Raw genomic sequence first — 24,030 nt, forward strand, 5'->3', positions numbered from 1 at the left:
TAAGTTATAAGAAACAAATTAATATTTGTGATAACTAAGAAGCCTTCTGGGCTTATTTCTTTTTCAGAATACAGCTTCTTTTCAAGGTCACTTTCTTATGGTGTAGATTTATATTTGTTGTCACGCTGGGGTCGGAAGTCATTCAGCAAGAGCCCGTGAGGGAATTACAATGCTGACAAAATCCACCACCAGATTTGTCAAGAAAAATGTCATATTTGCTAAAACTAAAAATGATCATAGTTAAAAATATCAGGGATACAAAGCAATTGTGCAATTCATGTAAGTGAGTTGCACTGTAGTTCAGCAGCCACCGGCTAATCTCTTAACTTCCATCCCGAAGCTGTTATGTAATGAAACTGCAGTACAATATCTGTTTCAGACCATTTGTCTCTGGAATGAAAGATCAAAAGTTGCCGGAACATAGAACGCTGCATTATTCATAGATAATGTCTCGTGTTGCCTCAGTTATCAAAGGTATGAAGCTGGGATCTATCACTACCTCTGCTGTAATACACAGGAAGAATTGACCGTTAACCTCTATTATGACTAATACCACTAATTGGACATATGGGCTTATTCCAAGTCGCTTTCAGAAAGAGTCAGTGACATTGCAAAGTGTTTTGTCTTTCCTGATGGGTTTTTGGCTTCTCTGAAGCGTCTCTCCGGAGTATAGCCGACTATGCAAACTAGCAGTTGGGGAAGAAAGCCAGTTTGTCTTGAACAGATGGCTGTTGAACCATGTTGTTTTATAAACTCCTTCGTAGGACCTTACTTATGCAGGCCCACATTAACGTTGCATAATAGGTTAACAAGGCAATTCAAGCTTACAATGTTACTGGACCAACATTATCGTGAATAGAATAAAGTTGCCATTAAATATCTTTGAAGGTATAATTTTTGGTATTTAGTGCAGTTTGATACTTCCACACAGCTTTATAAATATACCTATTAACCTTGTCAGTTATTGGTCACAAATATCACATTGAGAATTATGGCTAGTTTGAGTGATTACCAGGCCATAACCTGATTGAGGGGATCAGATGCTGTGAGATACAAGCATGAGCACAAACATTATAATCTCACATTAATCCAGATATAAAATTATTTCTATAGCAACTTTAATACATCGTTTTTATAGTGTAAACGGGGCAATGTTATTTTGAACAAAACGCAAGTTGTTTTGGTGAGTGCTATAACTAATATTGCTCCCAGACCTCTCCATTCAGTTGATTTACTGCGGGTTATGCTTGTAATTTAGGATTGTGTCATATTTATTTCATTTGAAATGGATGACTGGGAAATAACATTGATGATGTTATGATCTTCATACATTAGCGAAGTGTTCATCTACAAATTGCTCACCTGTAATTCAATTCAATCAGAATGTGCTAGCACATATACATCCAGCACATTAATTTTCTTGGTATTTCGTTATGGGAATTATGTGAATAGATTGCTGAGGGTTCATTTTAAAATGAAGATTAAATTCCATTTTTACATGCAAGGTGCAGACAAAAGGAAATCACTCTCACATTCAACCAAATTAAACTTTGGAATTGGAATGAGAGCATGAGTGACTTGTGTAACACACTTCAATTTAGTTTAATTGCTCAACAGTTATGAGGTTTCTTCATTCTGCATCTAAACAGTACCATAAAATATTCCTGCAAAAATTAAGCTTGTATTGTCTGAAGTACTGATTCAAATGAGGGTTGTTATGTTTCTAGACCATTATTTGCTATCTTCAGTAACAACGAAGGTAGTGATTCACCTTTGCTGTGGAATTATTTTAACTAAATTAGATGCCAACTGCTGAATTATTTTAACTAAATTACTAACCCACTTATCACACAGAGTTCACTTAGCTCAGTTTAATTAATACTCCAGTTTTTGAATCAAAAAGTTGAGTCAGAAAATACTGCACAAGTTGAGCAAACCAGGCTTTGCTTCACAGCAGATGCATTCTTGGAGATTCAGGTAAGATGCAAACTGTAGCCAATTCTGCTCATTGAGGTGGATGCATTATTTGGAAGGATGAGGGAAGGGGATAGAGAGGTGCTAGGAGAGGTGAGTTCTCCAAAACCTTAGTCAGCATTTATCTCTTATTTATTATCCAGCATTTATCCAGCAGGAATGTACGTCTGAGGCGATATAAATCTCTGGTCCGACCCCATTAGGAGTATTGTGAGCAGTTTTGGGAAGTATCTGAGGAAGAATTGCTGATTTTGGAAAGGGTCCAGAAAATGTTCACGAGAATGATCCCTGGAATTAAGAGCTTGTCGTATGAGGAACGGTTGAGGACTCTGGGTCTGTACTCGTTGGAGCTTAGAAGGATGAGGAGGGATCTGATAGAAACTTATAGGATACTGCAAGGCCTGGATTGAGTGGATGTGGAGAGGATGTTTCCACTCCAGGAAAAACTAGAAGGGGGGCACAACCTCAGGCTAAAGGGACAATCCTTTAAAATGGAAATAAGGAGGAATTTCTTCAACCAGACAGTGGTGAATCTGTGGAACTTTTTGCCGCAGAAGGCTCGGAGGCTAGGTCATTGAGTGTCTTTAAGACAGAGGTTCTTGATTAATGAAGGGATCAGGGTTATGGTGAAAAGGCAGGAGAATGGGGATGAGAAAAGTATCAGCCATGATTGAATGGTGGAGCAGACTCAATGGGCCGAGTGGCCTAATTCTGCCGCTATGTCTTATGGCCTTATGATCTTAAACAGTATCAAAAAAGGATTAAATGAACTGGAATGTTTTTTCACATTGCTTGTGGGGTTTGCTGTGCATGTTGCATGTTTTAAGAACGCTTAAAAAGTAATTAATTGGTTGAGATAAAAGACACTACATAAATGGAACATCATCCATTTTTTCCCCATTGGTTTAATGTAGTGGTCATTTTTTATCCAATTCTTTTTATGTTCCTGTAAACAATTCATCAGATTGCCTGAGTAATTGTCACAAACTCCCTTTATTAACTTCTACTTACACCCTTCATTGCAGCAGTTTATAGTCCAAGCAGTTGCTTGAAAAATGGTAGAATCATAGGATGCCTACAGTACAGTGCAGAAGGAGGCCATTTGGCCCTTCAAGTCTGTACCAACTACTATCCCACCCAGCCCCTATTCCTGTAACCCCACACATTTAACCTGCTATTCCCACTGACACTATGGTCAATTTAGCATGGCCAATCAACCTAACCCGCACATCTTTGGACATGTGGAAGGGAACCAGAACATCCAGAGGAAACCCATGCAAACATGGGGAGAATGTACAAACTCCACACAGACAGTGATCTGAGGTCGGAATTGAACCTAGGACCCTGGCACTGTGAGGCAATAGTGCTGTCATCTCAAGTAAGCAAAAATAATCGCCATCTTAAGAAGAACCAGATGAAATATTATTCAGATACTTAAGCTTTCAATGGTTCACTTGGTTTATCACTATCAAAACAGAATGGTTCCAGTTTTGAGTCTTAGTTTTGGGTGGCAATAAGGCAAAAGACTGTTCCATTGATGGTGATGCCTGGGCTGCTGTCACCTTGGTCGAGTCTTAGAATGAGTGGAAAAAGAGTCAATGGAAAACATAGTGCTGAACTAGGGGCCCATAACATCAACATGCAATGTTCAAATATCAATGAACCAAAAATTCCACCTATTGGTATTTGCTATTAGCAGCCTAGTCAACAGACTCCAGCTGCTGTTGAACAGGTGGTGAAATATTTAAAAAAAGATTTTTAAAAGAAACTTAAGAAAGAATTAAAATGCCACCTCTTCATTAACACATAATGGCCAAGTTACTTGCAGCTCAACAGTTGTATGTAAATGAGGCCCAGCTATGAAAACTGGAAAAGATGAACTGGCCCGAAAATTCCATCCTATTCAATAAATATATGGCTCTATAAAATAATGAACAGATTACATTTTCATGTAATAAAACCAGCAAAACTTTTTGTATGACCATTTATTATTATGACTGTGGCCTCTGTGGAAAATTAAAATGTTATTTAGCTATTAGTGATGGAACAATAATCATATTCCCTATATTTTTTGAATAGTAACATAATTTACAGATTTCAAATGGATAATAAAGTTGATGTTCTTTATTGCCAATAAAGCTGTCAGTAATTCAAAATGCATAGCTTATCGAGAATGCTTAACATTTTACAGTTGCCGTGATCTGTTAAAGTGTGAGGGCAAATAAATCAAGTTATGTAGATTCTCTTCAAATACTCATGATTAAAACTTCAGTGTCCTATGGAGACTGAATCTGAAATGTTGTACATTGATTATGCACGTAGATACAATGGAATGTCATATATATTTTGTAGTACTAGTTAGACAAAAGTAGTATAAAATGTTTTATGAACTGGAAGGGGTTTAATTTAAACAGTCCTGATTTCCTCTCTCACCACCCATTCATAAACAGAAAGGTGTTTTTGAGCTCTGATTTGCCCCTTTATAAGTATTTTCCCTAACCCTTTAGTTTCCAGAACACATTGTACAATACTTTTGGCTGACTTAGTAATGAGTAGTTCAAAAAAATACATGATATCCCATTACTTGTATGTGCATAATCAATGTACAACATCTCAGATTCAATCTCCTTACAGAGTTCTATTGACAATCCCACAGCAAACTCAAGGTAAGATGAAATAAGCGGGTTAGTTTGTTTTACACAAAATGTGGGGAAACATTTTTGCAATGTCCATCCATTTTGCACTCATACAATGAAAGTGGGATAAGGAACAGAAAAAGATACAGGGTAGGATCATGATAAAAATAACAGTTATGGTTTCACATGAGTCCAGAATTCAAAATCAACAGTCCAATGGTGTATTCCTTCGGAGGATAATGGGCCGACAACTGCAGGATGCTCCATCTTTTCAGAAGTGAGGACTTCCACGGTGGGAGAAGGCATGTAGAGTTGAAATAGTCTTGTAGCCACAAATACAGAAGTTCCAATATTTCGGTATTTCACAGTGTGGATGAGGACCAGACAATTTACATGAACAGAAATCTTCATACTGCTACCTGCTCAAAGATAAAATGCTAAGCTGTTTGCCTGGAGTCTTGCTATTCTTCTGAGATCAAACAATGACTAAAGATAAGATTCAAAAACTGTATAATTAAAGGAGTTCTGACAATTCAAGTCGTAATCATTTGACATGGTTGTTTCAGGTTGAGCAATTTGGCTAACAAGGCCCCTCATGTTGAAACCTGTTGTGTTTTGGAGCAGGTAATGATGGGTCATTAAGTTAAGAGTCTAGCTGGCTGGGGCAGATAACTTGTTTGCTAATCTAACATATTGACTTGGCTGGAATGTTTACATGATTCAAGGAGTGTAACATTCATAGAATCATAGAATCCCTACAGTGCAGAAGAAGGCCACTCAGCCCATCCAACCTGCATCAACAACAGTCCCACCTAGGCCCTCTCCCCATAACCCCATGTATTTACCCTGCTCATCCCCCTGACACTAAGGACAATTAAGCATGGCCAATTCATCTAACCCGCACATCTTTGGACTGTGGAAGGAAACTGGAGCACCCAGAGGAAACCCACGCAGACAAAATACGCAAACGCCACACAGTTACCTGAGGCCGGAATTGAACCCGGGTCCTTGGTGCTGTGAGGCAGTCATGCTAACTACTGTGCCATCATGCCTGGGCATGTATTATTCCTTGTTCACTTTCAAACTCTTAGACTTTTCCAGAAATCAGCATGTGATCAGCTGGAGCCATTTTATGAACGCAGCAATTGTCCATTTTGAAAATGGATGAAGTATAATTTTATTAAGCAGCCATGCAGATGGAGATATATAGACATTTTTTTCTTTGTGTACTCTGGCCGGGACAAATGTATTATTCTATTCTTTGAACAAATTGCTACTTTGGGAATCATTACTGTTATCTTGGCTTTGTGTTCCAGGATCTTTTCTAATACTGTATCAAATCCCAATAGCCTATCATCAACGTATACAGGCAATTTGTTTAAGTGCTTGGGCTCTTTAAATTTGTTTGTAAGGGTGCCGACACATGATAACTCAAAGGTGCCAACTTGTACACAATCTGCAAAGGAACTTCCAGGTTGCTGTACAATTTAGAGGGAAGATTGCCCATATGTTCCTTGATAGACACAAGCTCTCCATCAAACAATACCTCAATTTTAATTCTCACTCTTGTATCAAACCCTCTGTGGTTTGCCCCTTCCTATCTGTGAAATTTCCTCTGACCTTACAGCTCACTGAGATATCTGTGCTCCTTCAATTCTGGCCAATTTTAATTACTGACAGCCATACTTTGTTACCCAGCCAAGCTCTGGAGTTCTCTCCCAAAACCTCGCTACCTCCTTTTCCTCCTTGAAGACACTGTTTAGTCCTTACCTCTTTGATGAAGCTTTTGTCATCTGTCCTAATGTTCCATGTGTGACTTGCTATAACATTTTGTTTGATAACATCCCAGTGAAATGCTTTGCAACATTTTATTAAGTTACAGGCATTTATAAACCCAAGTTGCTGTGACTGTGCCCTGAGCATTTTCTTTGCTGCTGCTTCAATTGCAGCAACAAGTAATGTACTAAGACAAAAAGGTCATCTGTAGAAATGGTGCTCTCACAATAACGAAAACTAAAGGACAGAACAAAATCGAGTTAAACATCAATGTTTGTCAACAAAATGCCTCTGTGTAGAGTTTCCATAAGCCTTGACCCAAGTTCCCAGTGTAGTTTTTGTTAAAGGTTGATGGAAGTCCCAACAAAATAACACAAAAATTGTTCACATTATATTTCTTGGATTTTTTTTTCTCTTACTGGCTTGCTGTCATAGCAAGAAGTCTCAGAACAGCAGGTTAAAGTCCAACAGGTTTAGTCGGTAGCAAACGCCACTAGCTTTCGGAGCTCTGCCGGCGTCTCCACATCATTCCTGTCATAGTTACAGGAAAAAATAATCAGGAAAAAAAATTGCCAACTTTTTATGCCAGCAGGAATTTCCCATCCTATTGCAGTGAATGGAGATTTGGTTGGGTGCCAAATTCTCTGACTTTGTTGCAGTGAGAGCATGGCATGAATGGCCTATACGATCGCGCTTCAGAGCTCCCACAGAAATTCTACTAATTTCATCCACATGAGAAATAGCACGGGGCTTAAGATAGATCTTGGGAGAATCCAAGGTAACATTGTAAGACAAGAGAAGCCATTGCAGAGAATTCTGTGGCTCTGACTGGATAGGTAGGACTAGAATCAGGGACAAACGTGGGCGGCATGGCAGCACAGTGGTTAGCACTGCTGCCTTATAGTGCCAGGGACCTGGGTTTGATTCCCGGCTCAGGTCACTGTCTATGTGGAGTGTGTATGTTCTCCCTGTGTCTACATGGGTTTCCTCCTACAGTCCAAAAGACTTGCTGGTCAGGTGCATTAGCCACGCTAAATTCTTCCTCAGTGTGGCGACCAGAGGATTTTCACAGTAACTTCATTGCAGTGTTAAGATAAGCCCATTTGTGACACTAATAAATACATTTTAAAAGAGGTAATTTCAGTTTAACTGCCAGGCAAAAACCTGCCTCCTGCTTAACAGACTGACTTTCTTTCCCCTGAACACTAACTACTTATTAGGCAGATACCCGCATACCTAAAAAGCCACTTTACTAATATGATGGACACATAAGTACAGGTGAATATTGGCTGCAGAATGTTGCAAGCTATTTCTGTTCAATTTAGACAGCTGGAGGTTGATGGGAGGGAATGGTGAGAATATTCTAGTATATATTGAAATGTGGAAAACCTGCCACCCGTTGAATGTTCTGTTCCAATTCAGTGGGTGACTGCAATCTACAGAAAAAGTGATTAAGGTGCTCTGCTGTGTAAATAGCACAACAGTCAGCTGCTTGGTGCATCTACAGACTATAGAATGGTGTTTCTGGTAGATCTCCCCTGCAGAGGTTTGCAAGGATCCACTGATATAAAAGTTTACCTAAGGGCAGAACTATCATGGCACTAAAAATTGTTTGTAGGTCTGATGGAAGAGATGCTGAAGCAGAGGCAGTGAAGAGTGTCCTCTAACATGCCAGACATAGAAATGACTGGCAGATGTCAATGGGCAGAATTTTCCACTCCCCAGTCAGCAGTGGTCACCATTGGCCAGTGGCCGGATCTTCCAATTCCACTGCTGTCCATGGGGTTTTCCATTGTTTGTATCCTCTGCTGCTGGGGAAACTGCGGCAGGAGGTCACTATCGGTGAGACTGGAAAATTCTGCTGGCAGGAATGACCAGAAAATCTCACCCAATGCATCAGGTATTGCCACATCTACATTTGTTCTCAACTTATAAATTTGCCTTCCATTTTTAAGATTCTGCTGCTAAAGGGAGTGTATGAACGGTGCTTTTCCCAGCTTATCTGTATAGTGTATTGCACAGAGCAGGAGGCACAAGATGTGACATTGCACATGTTTAAGATCCCAAGTTGTCCTCACTCAGGAAGATACTATGCCTATTTCCTTGATGTCCTCTCAATTTGTGCCCATGTTGCTTCTTTAGGAAACTGGCAATTTGCTGCAGTCTTTAGCCAGGACCTGTTAAAACCAAAGTTCCTTGAGGTCATTTACCACAGTACCACAAGCCAGCTGTCATTGGAAGTTCAGCAGGCTCCTACCTCCCACACTCTGGCTACAGGGACTACAGTGGAGCACCAGGTTAGATAAAGTAACAAACACTACAAATTTGAACTCGGGTAATTTTTAGTTTTCAGTTTTCAGTTTGATCAATCTTGAAATGAATTAATTAGTTGATTTGCAGCAGCATCTATGCATTGGTTTTGCTGTACATTATGAAAGTATTCATCTGATGCGAGTAAGTAGCAGTTTGATGTTGGGGGAACCGTTAATGTATTGATTTAAGAGATAATTCATCACAACTATTTGCTGCTCATCTCCTACCATCCTTCTATCTTCAATATTCGGCAAGCTATTTGTGTCCTCCTCTGTGAAGACTGACACAAAAAACTTATTTAAAACCTCACGACATTCTCCGTGTCTGCATGGTTTCTTCCGCGTGCTCCAGTTTCCTCCCCCAGTTCGAAAGACATGCTGGTTAGATGTGTTGGCTATGCTAAATTGTCCCTTAATGTATCCTAACAGATACCGGAGTGTGGCGACTAGGGGATTTTCGCAATAACTTCATTGCAGTGTTAATGTAAGCCTACTTGTGACACTAATAAATAAACAATAAGTGGACTACACATTTTCTAAAATACTCCTCTGTTCTCAAGTAACTACCCTGACATTGGCTGAATGACATGGACAGGATAGCGAATTAAACACCAACACAGTTGTCATTACAACAGACTGGAAGCTGGACACTGCCTGAGATCACACAGCAGTTGGACATTCAAGGACTGCAGCTGGTTTTTGTCCAGGAATAGATTGAAATTTTTATATAGGCAATGCAAAACTAGGTACAGTCAATAATGCTCGGATAGCTGAAATGGTGGTGAATCCCAGAACTTTTTCATGTTTATCTGCCTCCTTGGGAAGATGATAAATCGATTGCATTTCGCAAAGACTGCCCCTGTGATTTGACGGAGTGATGAAGTCTCTTTTGGCTGATGCTGTTAATGTCACTGGTTACAGCCTGGAATGCTGGGTCATAGATATCGAGGGCTTCAGTTACTTTAATATCCATAGGCAGTGATATATGGGTCTCCATTGCACTCCGAAGGCTGCCAACAAATCCTCACGTTAGCCAACAATCACGCAGACCGGTCCTTTGCAGTCAGGTATTGTGCCCAATTGAGCTACTGGATTTCGGTCGAGGCGGGGTCCCACAATAATCTTGGGCCTCTGGTGGATGCATTGTAGGAAGTTCCCACTGGCAGCTTGAAGAGCTCCAAATGGCCAGTAGCTCTCAGAAGGCTGAACGTCTGGCAAAGAGGACCTCAATTCTGGGTAAGGCCTAAAGTCCAGAAGGGACCTTTGATTCTGTCTGGGCTTCCCCATCAGTTTTCCTACCGATGGGTGAGACTGCACCCCACCCCTCCTCCCCCAATCAGCCTGACAAATTCCCAGCCTTCATTTCATTACCAACAAAGTCCCTGCATAGAGAATGCGTGGCAAGTTTGGAACAGAGTCTTTGAGTGGCTAGTGGGCTTACGGGCCTTTTGTGGTTACCAAGAGATATACTTTAGTGCAACTGTGCTTTTCTTTAAGTAACACTAATGTTGTAGACTGCAGACTGTTGACAAGAAGTATTTTTGGGCAGGTTTAGGGAACACATAATCTGGTATTCACAAACAATTTAATGGCCCATCAATAGATGAAAAATAAAGGCTCCCAGTTTCAGCTGACTGCCTGTAGTGGCCAGTGCACTGGGAGAAAATGGGTCATTTCTACCTGAAATCCATTGCTCTAGAATTCATTTTGCACCAAATTGATGAAGCTGAATCACTCACTCAATAACTCAGAAATCTAATGACGTAGAGTTTTCGCATTCATGATCAATACTCCACTGAAACAAACAGTAAGTTCAGCAGTTTAGAATATGCAGCGTAACACTGAAATCCAGAAACTTGTCAGTCACTCAACATTTCTCAGGAGTTAGGCTGTGGGAGTATTGGTTGAAGGGAGAGAAATCAATGGGAATTTCTTTTTTACATTTTAATTCTTGGGGGATGTGGGCATCACTGGCAATGCCCATTCTTAAATGCCCTTCACATGATGATGGTTAGTTTTTATGATGTTTCTTCTTGCATTACTTTAGTGGAGCCATTGAGGCATATTTTGATCTTAGGACTGAATGAACAGCCTCAGCAGTGCCGTGCGTTCTACAGGGATCTAGGAACTGTACCTATTTAACCAATCATAGAATCCTACAATGCAGAAAGAGGCCTTTCAGTCCATCAAGTCTGCACCGGCCATAATCCCACCCAGTCCCTATCCCCATACATTTACCCACTAATCCTTCTAACCTACACATCCCAAGACACTAAGGGGACAATTCTTTAGCATGGCCAATCAACCTGTCTGTGTGTGCAAACTCCACACAGACAGTGACCCGAGCCGGGATTTGAACCCAGCTCCCTGGAGCTGTGAAGCAGCAATGCTCACCACTGTGCTACCGTGCCACCCCCTTCAATCAGACTGAAGAATTATTACAGTGATACAGTCTGAACTAGGAAGTGTCAGAATATTTAATTCAGTGCCAGATCATGAACAGAAAATCAAGTCAAGGCAGGGAAAAATAAAATTGAGGGAAAGAAGTTTTTTTAAAAAAGCAACAATAATTAAAAGCCAAATTAGTGTGACTCCAACTTGTAAACATAATTTTCAGTGCCAGAGGGGTTGTTTAGCAGTAATGAAGGCTTACTGCACTGTTAAGTTTACTCAGAGTGGAATGAACAAGCCCAAACTTTTTCTTTGGTGAACTTAATGTGCCAAGTATATCACACAAGGACAGTAACTTCTTGCTGTTCTGTGTATTTCAATGCTACATCTCTTGGTAAGATATTGGAAAGGTGTAGTTTTTGAAGAGCAGGCTAACTCGGAACCAACTACCTGATTTCCATATTTAACTGCATGCATAGACACTCACCATTATTATTTGAGGCAAAATCTGGCCTATTAGATGCTGGGTGTACATTTAGGCAAGGACTATATTAACAAATTTGTAATTTTACGGAAAATAGTTTTTGCCTTAATTTAAGAAAACTTGAATTTATAATAAGCAGAACAAATAAGACTGTAGGATTCTGCTGGATGCTGCATAAAAAGAACAGTACCTTTTTTGCATTGCTTGCAGTTTAAAGGAAACAAAAGATGCCACATGATGGGCTATACGAGCCAGTCAGACTAGACTGGCTAACAATTGCGGTTATCAAGACTGTAGAAATATGCTGTAGTGATGGATGAGGCTCAACAAAATTGGTGATCGAGTGCACTCTATTTTCAATGTAGCACTTTTCAGGAACTTTACTTATTTTAACACTATGAGATAAATGTTCTGCAACGTAGTTTCAAATGGATGCATGCAAATGTTAGGACCAAGGGCTAGGAACCTTACAAATGAGCTTGTGTTATAATTCGGCCTCAGAAGGTGTAGTGAAGTTGACAAAATATTTCTCACTCTTTACCAATGAGAATGACATTTAAACCTGGATTTGATTTGCCAGGTTTGTTATTGTTGTGAGATTAGGAAAGGACAAATTCCGACATTAATTTCCCTGTCCAACTAGCTGTGAGATATTTCCTGTGATGTAAATACCAAAGTTAATAGTGCAAAATTTCAGATTGAAATGATGTAAAAGACTGGTGTTGAAATCAATGCCATTGTCGATCTTATTTATTTTAAGTAATGCAAGATGCAACTGAACTCAAATATAAAACAATAATTTATTTTTATCTTTTACAAGACATCCAAAGTGTGCAACTAACTAAATATTAATTAAACTGCATTAGTTTAATACATTCAAGACTACAATGCGCACAATTAACTACAATGGGTTTTCACAATTACACAATCAGTTTCATATAAACAAATGATATTTATGTACATGCAATGAAAACAGTTTAAATTTACTGCAGTAGAAACAAAGTGCTGGAAGTACTCAGTAGATCAGGCAGCATGAGAGAAGAGAAAAACAAGAGATCATCAAGAAGATTCATATTGACTCAACATTAACCCCATTTCTCTCCACAAATGCTGCCAGATTTGATGAGTATTTCCAGCTGTTTTTATTTCAGATTTCCAGCATCTGCAGTATTTCACTTCTAATTGACTACAACTTGATTTGCCCGGAGAACTGCTTCTATGTATCCCAGCAGTTTTGATAAGAACTTCCAGCTGAAAATGGATTAAAATTTAAGCAAGTTACACATAGAACAGCAAGAAATGATAAAATACAAGATCTTTTTCCATATAAATAGGTACGTGACTGCAAATTTCTGTATGATCTAGGCAAATAGCATTTTATATCTAAAACACCTCATAGGAGTTTCCAATTCATATAAAATATTAACAATGACTAAAAGTCTATTGGCATATGTGATTTCCAAAGGTAAACTTGTAGATTCTAAGCAAGGTGAAAAAAATAGGTGTTTGCTTAAAGTATGTTACTTATTATTTCTGCCCTTAAAAAGGCACAATCAGATCAATTTGTATCTTGTCACCCACTGATGTTTATGTAATACTTTCATTCACAAATGGGCTACTGACATATTTTATATATTTACACAATATGCCACTTTTAACGAGGCAAGATCTTTTCTACCTCAATTGGTAGTATTTAATTTACATGGTGGTAAAGCTTACTTATACAGTGGTTACTGATAACAGGGAGTTATATATCCTTGTTCCATCAGGTGATTTAGTCCCATGGGTTAATAGTTCCTGTATTGTCATCCAGTTGTCAAATATTTTCTTGCTCCTTTTCTTCATCATTTTTTTGTGGCTCAGTTCAATTATGTTCACCTCCTTCTTCTCATCAGTACTCTGTTGTTCTTTCAGACATTCCAATCGGCTCTGCATCATGAATTCGCGCCGCCTTCTCTGCTCTTTCGCACGTACCAAATGCTGCTTACGTTCTTCCTTACTCCAGTAACGGCCCATTTTCATCTCACTTATTGCATCATCATCAGTTGTCATCCCGCAACGCTCTTCTTTAATCTTCAATGCACGTTCCTTCAGAAGTCTGTCTCTGACAGGTCGTTTGGTTATGTATCTGGTTCCGTCACTTCGGATTTTCACCTTCCACTCCATTTTGGGTTCTATCTGATTTGAGGATTCATGGGAAGAAGGCTCTTTGCACATACTTACAAGACTCATTTGGCTCTGTGCATATTCCACAGCAGATTTTTGTTGAATCAACTGCATGTAGCTTTGATAATGCTGTGCATGTGCTGGGATATGAGCGTGTCTATATGGGGAATGGTGGAAAGTGGTTGGACAGGAGATGTGCTGTGACCCTGAGTCCTGGGCGAAAACATGGCCTTTGTTGCTCTCCATAATTTTTTGTTCTTCCTTTCCGTCAGGCTGGTGGCTATGTTCAGGTTCCTTTGCAGCTGAACTGGACTTTGCAGGGGTATACCCTTGGCTCCATGTAAGGGACTGTAGTGGCTTTTGGGGTGAGTTGTTTGGAACAGAATTGCTGGCTGTTCCCTCAATACTTTGACTGTTGGTATTTTCAGCTGTTCTGCACAAGGAATTGTCGGGAGACAATTCTAATGTCAATGGTGTGCTTCGACAGCTCTCACCAGTATTGTAGGCACTGGAGCTATCTTTATCTGATTTTTCAGGCAGTTCGGTGATGTCAGACAATGCGTGTCTGCGGCTGTCAATGCTGGTGTTGTAGTTGTGGAAACCACTGTTGTGTAACATCCATGACTCCCTGTATTGCTCTTTCAGCTGTTGCATTTTATGGGCTCGCACAATGTTTAGACACTCAAGCTCAATGTTGCGCAGTTCTTCATTCAACATTTCAAGCTCTCGGTCGACAATTTCCTGGTCATTTTTACTCATATCCATGGTGCTGCTTTGATAGTAAAGACTGTACTGATTGGCACTCTGCATCTGGCATTTTAGCTCCAGCAGCTCGCGGAACCTCTCACATTCATCAGTTGGAATGCCAACAAAATCTGCATCTGTATAGTCTCCAGAGATGAATGATTCATTACTGAACGGCACGTCACAACTTCCAAGAGTGTCATGGCTGTACATGAGTTTCATGTGGCTACTCAAGGTATTCGAGGCGGTTTGTTCATCTCCGAGGTTCTCTTGCTCGGAGCTTTCATCATATCGAGTACTCTCATCTGTGCGTCCAACCCCACTATCCTTCTCATGCTGGTTAGACAATATAGTAGCTGTATCAGTTGTTCCTCCTTCTTCTTCTTGCTTCTTCTGGAACACAAAGGAACGGAAAATAATAGACAAAAATATCTAAAAAATTTACAAAGAACCCGTAAAGTAGATCATTTGAAGTTTGTTATATCACTGGAAAGTTGGAAAATCAAAATCTAGGAAGCTTTCGTGCAGGAAAATTTAATTAAAAAATTATTTTCATGCTTACACCTCTGGCATTCTATATTAAGCCACTAGCTTTTGGTACTACATACCGACTTACAAAACATTACAAAAAGCTAAAATCTGAAACAAAGGCAAAGGATGATGCAAACAGCTTGATATTTCAGAAGCTGAATGATGGATTCACCTGGTCAGAAGCTGAACACACATTTTCAATGTTTTGTCAAAAAAAAAGTCATTAAACATTGTGGCCCTGTTTTAAAAGTGGGTGTGGATGGGGAAAAGAGTGGGGCAAAACATGTGGCATGAGAGGCACAAAGGTGGTTGGGTAGGTAGAGAGTAGGCAATTTGGAGATCAACTAATCTCATCGGCTGGACCTCATTTCCATTAATATTCTTCGACTCAGATCAGATCCAGTCAGTACCTAAGCTCATGGTGTCAATAGGAGACTAATGCCAAAGTCTTGCAAAAATGGTACCCAGCTTCAGGGCAAGTAGTCAGGCTCCAGATGAAGGGAGATGGAAGTGTGGTTGTAATGTCACTGAACCAGTAATTCAGAGGTTCAAGCTAATGTCCTGGGGACATGGGTTCAAATCTCATTACGACAGCTGGTGGAATTTAAAGTCAATTAATAAATATAGTCTCAGTAATGGTGACTATGAAGCTATCACTGATTGTTGTTAACACACATTTGGTTCATTAATGACCTTTAGGGAAAAAATCTCCCATCTTTCTGGTCTGGTTTACATGCAACTCTAGACCCATAGCAAAGAGGCTGACTCTTAATTGCTCTTTGAAACAGCCTAGCCAGCCACTCAATTCAAAGGCAATAGGGAACAGTCAACAAATGTTGGTCTTGCCAGCGAGATCCACATCCCATGAACAAATAAAACAAAAATGTCGACAGGGAAAGTCGGTGGAGCCAACTCAGAGTAGTCTTGTGGAAGTAAGAAGCATCTGAACCACAAGAATACCTGAAACAAAATTTAAAAACATCCCTGCCTGGGCCCTTTCTCACCCATGATCTAGCTTCTGACATGTTTGACCCTACAGGGAGGTTGTCATTGTTGCCCCATTCAAGCTTCCAACTAAGAGCTTAACAGATCCCAACGCAGTCATTGGGCTTTGATCTGGACTCTGACAGACGCAGCCAGTACCTGACCTCAGGGTGGCAACAGGAGGCCAAGGCCAAGGGCTTGCAGAAATCCAGCATCAGGGCAAGTAGTTGGGCTCCACATGAGGGGAGATGGTGGCGTGGGTATAATATTACTGATCTAGTAAATTAGAAGCCCGGGCTAATAGCTTGGGGACATGGGCTCAAATCATACTGTGGCAGCTGGTGAAATTTAAGGTCAATTAATAATATTTAAACAAGACTCTCTAAGCTTGGGACAGGTATCTCGGTCATTGTTCAAAAAAGCACGTTAACATCAAGGTACATTGGGGAGGTCCAGAATGAGAGGCTGATTAAAATGAGCTTGAACTGTGTGGAATAGAAGAATGAGAGGTGGTTTCACACAGAGAAAAAATCTTTAGGCACTTGACAGGGTAGACACACATGGACTGTTTCCTCTGACTGGGGATTCAAGGATTGTTTCCTCTGACTGGGGGTTCAAGGCATTGTCTCAGGATCAGGGGCTAGTCATTTAGAACTGAGATGAGGATAAATTTCTTCACTATGAGGGTTATGAATCTTTCAGTTGTCTGCCCAAAAGAATTCTGGATGACCTATCATTGAGTATATTTAAGGTTGAGATGAATGGATATTTGGTGCCTCAGGGAAATGAAAAGCAGGTGAGAAAGCATGCTTGAAGCAGAAGATCAGCCTTGATTGTATTGAATGGCAGAACAAGATTGAGGGGCATATGGTCTCCTCCTGCTCCTATTGCATATGTTCTAAGATGTGTGGTTAGATTGATTGGCCATTCTAAATTGTCCTGTAGTGTCAGGGGGGATTAGCAGCCTAAATATGTGGTGTTACAGGGATAGGGCCTGGCTGGGATTGTTGTCAGTGCAAGCTTGACCCAGCTTGGGTCACTGACTAAGCGGAGTCTGCATGGGTTTCTTCTAGGTTCTCTGGCTTCCTCCCACAGTCTGAAAGATGTGCTGGTTAGGTGCACTGGCCATGCTAAATTCTCCCTCAGTGTACCTGAACAGGCGTCGAGTGTGGCGACTGGGGGAATTTCACAGTAACTTCACTGCAGTACGAATGTAAGCCTACTTGTGACATTAATAAATACCCACGATAACCCTTCATCCCAAAGAAATATCAGAGAGCAAATTAGCTTTGTTTAGAATTATGCTCCAATTGATAATGTGAAGTTTAAGATAGAAATGGTTTGAGGAGATGAATAGTATAGGCATGCTGCTGGATAAAGTGACTGTGCCATTCTCACCACTCAGTTTCATCTTCACTATTGAACAAAGGCAATAAAGGACAAACAGAAGGGTGTGAAGCAGGCAATCTGCAGAGGCTCAAGAGACAAGTAAGGAAATGAAAAATAATTGGAGAAACAAGGTACTGAATTCTGGAAGATAAAATGAAGGAGACTGTCAGATGGAACAGAGGGACACGTTCGTGCTCGGGGAGAATGAAGGGAGTGTATGATACTAAATGAATGAGATAAAAGCATTGAATAGAAGTGCAAGTAGTTCCAAATAACTTGTGTGGTGCAACAACAGCATAATGATTGACTTGGATAAATCACATACAACGTGATTCATACTGATTCAACTGTAATACCTGGATAACATGTGAAGCCACTCAAGTGAAGCCACAATAAGGAATCGTGGATTGTATCCTTTGTTTCATTACTCATCCACAGCAATTCTAAACATTATAAAAAGATCATTTGCCTAGGATTTTTGCTAACACAAGACCAGAAGCTACAGGTAATGAGAAACAGCAGATCTGTAATGTCTTAGGTGCAACTCAATAACCAACTTGAAAGCTTAAAATAACCATGAAAATATATCCTTATGCTTGGACATGAGGATAACGGTTTAGAGTGTTTATTGGAAATGAGAGAGAACAAAATTTTGCACGGCATAAATTTTTAAATGTATATCTATTGCCCATTTTATCATACTTTTCAAAAACAAAGCCTACTCACGAGCTATTTATAAAGGGTGGCACAGTTGCATAATGGTTAGTTAGTGCTGCTGCCTCACAGCACCTAGGCCGGATTCGATTCTGACTTTGAGTGACTGTCTATGTGGAGTCTGTGCATTCTCCCAGTGTCTATGGCGTCTCCTCCGGGTGCTCCAGTTCCCTCCCACACTCCAAAGATCTGCAGCTGAGGTGGACTGGTCATGCTAAATTGTCCCTCAGGATACCTACATTTTAAACACATGAATTTGGGATAATACCAATTTAACAATGGAAGGCTACATGACGAGTGCACATAGACATTGGTCCCAAAACTAAATTTTTCAGGTCCATTTTTTCAGTATCCTGGATGTCTAAAGCAGAGGTTAGATTCCTTGAACATGTTAATTAGAGGCTTAGTGCCTGTCTAAGAATTCCGTGGTGAAATTAGATAGCAAAGAGTAGGTCAGGAGTTGGGTCTGCTCTGTTCAATATTCCAAGGTTAATTTTGAAAAGCCTTTCTGTGACACCAGGAAGAGCATGATTGCCTCCCATGACTTCATAGGCACTGGGATCACTCCTCTAGCCATTCCAAACCATCTTCCAGGACTACTGGAGGGCTGTTGCCAGTGAGATAGGCAGCATGATACTGAAGTCTTTCTTTCCGGCAAGCTGCTTGTGGAGAATAGCCAGTAAGCAGTGCTGAATCTGTCTCATTTTGTACCATGTAGTAGTTTCAGAAAAAGTTACTCTAGTTATAGTCTTGTTACCTGCTGAAGAATGTTGGCTGTAAACTGCATAGCTTGATGATGCTGTTCTTCTAGCATGTCCATATGCAAATCCTCCAGGAAATCATTTCGGTCATCATCCATCCAGCCTTCGTCTAACTGCATTGCAGCAAAAGCAACATAAACTTATAATGTTCATCTGCATTTCAATGTGAAACAGCTTGCATTTACATAGTGCTTTTAACAGACACATTTTCCCAAGGTCTTTTTCAGGAGTGTAATCAAATAAATGGATGCTAAGTCAACTGAGGAATTAGTAGGAGGAATGGCAAAGAAAATGGCTAAAGAGGTGAATTTTCAGAAGGATCTTCAATGTGGATAAGGAAATGGGGAGGCTTTGCGAAAAAAATTCTATAATGTAGGACCTCGGTAGCTGAAGACACCACATGAATGGTGCAGTAATGACAGAGGAATCGTTTGTCTCAGAAATCTGAAGGGTTTGTATGGGTTGGAGCATTTTAGAAATAAGCATGGGGATAGGGTGTTGACAGCATGAAGGGGTTTTAACACGATGATTAAAATGTTCAATTTCAGGCACTATTAAGAACCAATGTAGAACATTGAGATGACAGCTGGTAAGTGAACAGGACTGGGTGCAGGGTAGAATATTGATAGCAGTGCTCTCTCTAACCTGCATGCATGTGCAGCAGCCAGAAAGTATCACAAAGGCTGCATACAAGCTGTCCCCTTTAAGAGAGTGCATGTTTATGGTCATGAAAAGTACTTGAAGACTGTTTAAATTAATTGGTTGCATACAACAAAAAAATGTATTAAAGGGGACGCTGATGAACAGCAGAGTTTGAATAAGCTGAAGAATCGTTGAATCTAGAAGTGACAAAAGAACAGCTGAAGGTTTCAGCAGCAGATGACTAAGGCAGGGGTCGAGGTGAGCCATATTAGGTAAATGGAAGTCTTTGTGATGGAGAGGATATGGTGTCAGAAGCTCAGCTGGTTCAACATGACAACAGTCAGAATGGGATGCAATGGATGGTAAAGGTATGACACTCACATCCTAAACTAATGATTCAGACATTTAGACAACACATGAAATAAATTTCAGGTGGCTATTAATACAAATCCCTGATCAGATAAAACAAAACTTGACATTGGAAATGTCTTACTAATAGGTAAAAATTACATTTGTAATAGAATATATTAGTGTATTTTATCAAATGGGCTAAATAGACCAAACTAACTTGAATTTTCTCTAGATGTATTAATGAACAATTATTTAATATATTTTGAAAGAGTACTACAAGTTTAATGTGGAATTTTCTGCTACTTTTATGATCTTTACCGCAGCACTGCCTCTTCCATTGTGCTCCTCGGATCTGTTTGAACAAAGCTACTCAAGAGACACATGACTGGTTTGCATTATTTTTCCAGCATGTGGATTGTGATTTGTTATCCAAGTTGTTTCCAGTGGAGGCAGATAACTTGCCATCTTATTTAAATAATAATAGTACGCAACCCAGCCATTGGTTCGCTGCACAGATAACAGGGCTCAAGAGTGTGCAAGGCTGACGTGTTCCAAATAGCCTCCAGTTCTTAAAGGAAGTACGTCCCTCTTAAAGCTGTACTGGGTAACTAAAGACTTCAAATAACTTGCATCAATACAGTCAAAGTGAAGGAAGATTCAACACTAGGATAGGTTATTCCAAGATTCTGCAGACTCCAAGGTTGTCAGATGCTTTGCAGGAAGTAGACTCGAGGGGAGGGGCTCTGTATCCCTAGTGGGGTGGGGAAGGGTTAGGAGACAGTGGGAACAGGTGAAAAGGAACGTAAGTACTTGGAATATGGACAAGGACCTGGCAGCTGTGCCAGAATAAGTTTAAAAATTCACAGGTGACCAAAGTCAGTGAATACATCATTACATCACTGTTTATACCCTGCAAACAATCAGCTCATCACACAGTTCAATGCACCACACCTTCATCATTTTTGGGACATACGCCGAATATTCAGATACTCCATCTTGCTCGTCACTCACACACACACGAACATATGTCAACCTGACACCCACCTTTTTTGCCTCCACAAACTTGCAGCTGATTAGCTTTGGTAGGCACATTAAGAACTATCACCAATCACTGACATTCGGCCTTCTCTTTTCCAGGATAAGGGTGCCTTTAATTGGAGAGAGAGGCAGAGAACTAGGGGTGCGGAGGAGGAGCAGGGTGGGAGGGTGGGAGACACATGCTGCCTGGGCCTAAAATGGGGGTGGAAATTTTCCACTGGTGGGATCTTGTGGCCCTGCCTCTGGCAGTCCGTGCTGCAGGTTCCCAGGCAGCAGAGCATGTGAACATCAATAGAACTCATTGACAGCAGTGGGACAGGAGAATGACACTGCTGGTCAATGGTAGGCCATCTCTGCTGCCACAAAACACGCTGGTGCTGGGGGGTGTTTTGCTGGGAATCTTGTACCCCACCGACGACTTCACAGAATCCCTACAATGCAGTAGGAGGCCATTCAACACAAGCCCTATCCCTGCATCTCCACATATCTACCCTGCTAATTCCCCTGACACTAAGGGGCAAATTAGTATGGCCAATCAACCTAAAAAGCACATCTTTGGAGTGTGGGAGGAAACTGAAGCACATGCAGGAAACTCACGCAGACACAGGGAAAACACACAAATTTCACACAGTCACCCAAGACCAGAATCAAACCCGGATCCCTGGCACTGTGAGGCAGCAGAACTAAACACTGTGCCACTGTGTGGCCCCAATAAGACATCCTGGGAAAAGGCTGATGAACACATATAGCTGGGTGCTAGATGTGTTGACAGGATCTGCCATAGAACCAAGTGGCACTGGAAAGGAGTATGGAGGAAATCACCTTCATAGAAATCACCATAGAAACCCTACAGTGCAGAAAGAGGCCATTTGGCTCATCGAGTTTGCAACAACCTCAATCCCAGCCAGGCTCTATCTCCATACCCTTACGTATTTACCACCAACCCCTCTAACCTATGCATCTCAGGACGCTAAGGGACAATTTTAGCATGGCCAATTAACCTAACCTGCACATCTTTGGACTACGGGAGAAAACCAGAGTACCTGGTGGAAACCCACGCAGACACAAGGAGAATATGCAAACTCCACACAGACAGTGACCCAAGCTGGGAATCGAACCCAAGTCCCTGGAGCTGTGAAGCAGCAGTGCTAACCACTGTGCTACCATGCTGCTTCATGTGATACAGGGCATCATGCAAAGTTTGGAGCTGATCTTACTCATCCTGAAAATGGCGCTCAAGCAAATTGATCCATACTAAGAGTGTCAGGTGGCTACTGTTTCAGCTTCCACTGTAACACAGACAGAAATCATGGAAAGTCTGAGTGCTACAGCGGCCAACTGGCCATGATATGACATCTCAGCTGGATGAAATGGTGGGTTCACATGAGTATGGGGAACACACATCACTGAAATTGGAGACTGATGATCCATTCTCTCATTGGCCATCCTGTTTAAAGGGATCCAGGATACCATCTTTTGTTCCTCCTCTTATTTTTGAATTGGTCTCTGAATCCTTGGAGGTAGTGTCCTCAAATGGCGAGTTTGTGGAGGATGCAGCAGATCATCACAAACCTGAAGACTCCTTCTAGACTGATCCCCCACCAGCAGTCAAGGCAGAAAGGCTACCTGCTCAATGATGTTCCAAGTGACTCTTGGATCTCAATGAAGGCATCTGTAGTGGGACGGTGGAAGGTGGTCATCAGCCTTTTACAGAAGGAGTATGAGGCTGATGAACCCTTGTATCAGGCACCCTCTAGTGCAGTCTTGTCCAACTACTTTTCATGGGGGAGCAACATTTTCATTTTTTTCCTCACTCAAGTGACCACTGGACAGAATTCATTAAGATGTATGTATTTCACAAAATATTTGAGAATGAAGAAAAGAAACAAGTAGCTGAACAAAAATAAAACTATATCAGAACCATAAATTGTTAATTGAAAAAAAACTAATAAAAACAACCAATAGAGTTTAAGACCGTGAGAGTATGACTCAGGATGTTTACTTATTCACCTTCAACTAGTGTGAGAGTGGATGAGAGTGTGTGTTGGTGTACAGTAATGAGAGTGACTGAGAATCCTGAGACTCGCAGTCAGCCAGACACACACAGTCACTCTCTCCCCTCCCACACACCCCCCCGCAACCTTCCCTCCACACACACCCCCACCCTCCCTTCACACACAGACCCATACCCACTCCTCCCTATTCCCCATCCCCACCCCACCCCCATCCACCATCCCCAAATCGCCCCCTCACATGGTCACACACCAATTGCTCATTTGTGAAATGGAAGGCTACAGAGCCACGTGCGCTGTTGCTGTGACCCTGTACCACTGGGAATCCTGCTATCCAGCAAAGCCCCATGCCTTTTCATTCTGTGTCATTCCTCAGGAAGGAAGATGACAAAGTGCCCTCATCTGAAGGCCCCTGTGATCTCTCAGATGTTATGATGGATGGAATTCTGTGAAATTACCGTGATGCTTGTAAGGATCCACTGGTGTAAATGTTGAGAGTGACAGTGAACTTTACAGCCATTGGCAGGGTGAGTCTCACTCTTGTGAGAAACTCCAGGCCCTAGGACAGCCTGAAGGCAGGTGGCACAGATTAATGACCACCTTCTTCTGGAGCTCAAGTTGTCTTTAACACTGGCCTTGGATCAGATATAAGTACGAAGACAGCTTGCTGCAAACCTGATGGGTCACGGTCTTCCATGGAAAGCTCCCCTCAACTGTCTTCCTTTCTGAGCTTCCCTTCTCCATATCCTCTACTGCATTTCTTGATCATTTTGCAGACCAAGAAGCACTATAACCACAGCCTCCATCCCTGGGTCAGGAATTCTTCTGTCCTGACTGAAAGTATCACCTTCTAAAACCAACTTCAAAACACACAGCGTAGTACCTGCACAAACTCAGTCTACTGCACCTCACATACAACACTTCAAATAGTCCTGGTGCAGGGCCCATCTTACTGATGAATATTGATCTTTAGCAAGTGACAAGTGAATTTGTTCATGCATCTCCATGATCCCGAGTTAGTAGTGCCGTATCATCACATCAACCAGCTGCAGTGCAAGACATCATGACAAAACTAGCTCAGATGCTTCTGACAGACATTGGGCTGCCTATGTAAGTGCATTTCTC

The 24,030-nt window shown here is 41.1% G+C and overlaps 1 protein-coding gene across 1 annotated transcript in view; it reads right to left on the bottom strand.

Annotated features, from left to right (window-relative positions):
• Positions 1-12,354: 12,354 nt before the first annotated feature.
• The window catches only part of pdzrn3b (PDZ domain containing RING finger 3b), a 44,514-nt gene continuing 32,838 nt past the window's right edge, over positions 12,355-24,030 (bottom strand). Inside the window, exons 6-7 of the mRNA XM_080183665.1 lie at positions 18,859-18,975; positions 12,355-14,876 (exon numbers count right to left, since the gene is read on the bottom strand). Coding sequence (XP_080039791.1) covers positions 13,293-14,876; positions 18,859-18,975 — 1,701 coding nt within the window. The 3' untranslated portion in view covers positions 12,355-13,292. The remainder of the gene's footprint in view (positions 14,877-18,858; positions 18,976-24,030) is intronic.

This window comes from Carcharhinus amblyrhynchos, chromosome 3 (assembly GCF_965287045.1).
Source record: "Carcharhinus amblyrhynchos chromosome 3, sCarAmb.v2.hapA, whole genome shotgun sequence".
Lineage (NCBI taxonomy): Eukaryota > Metazoa > Chordata > Chondrichthyes > Carcharhiniformes > Carcharhinidae > Carcharhinus > Carcharhinus amblyrhynchos.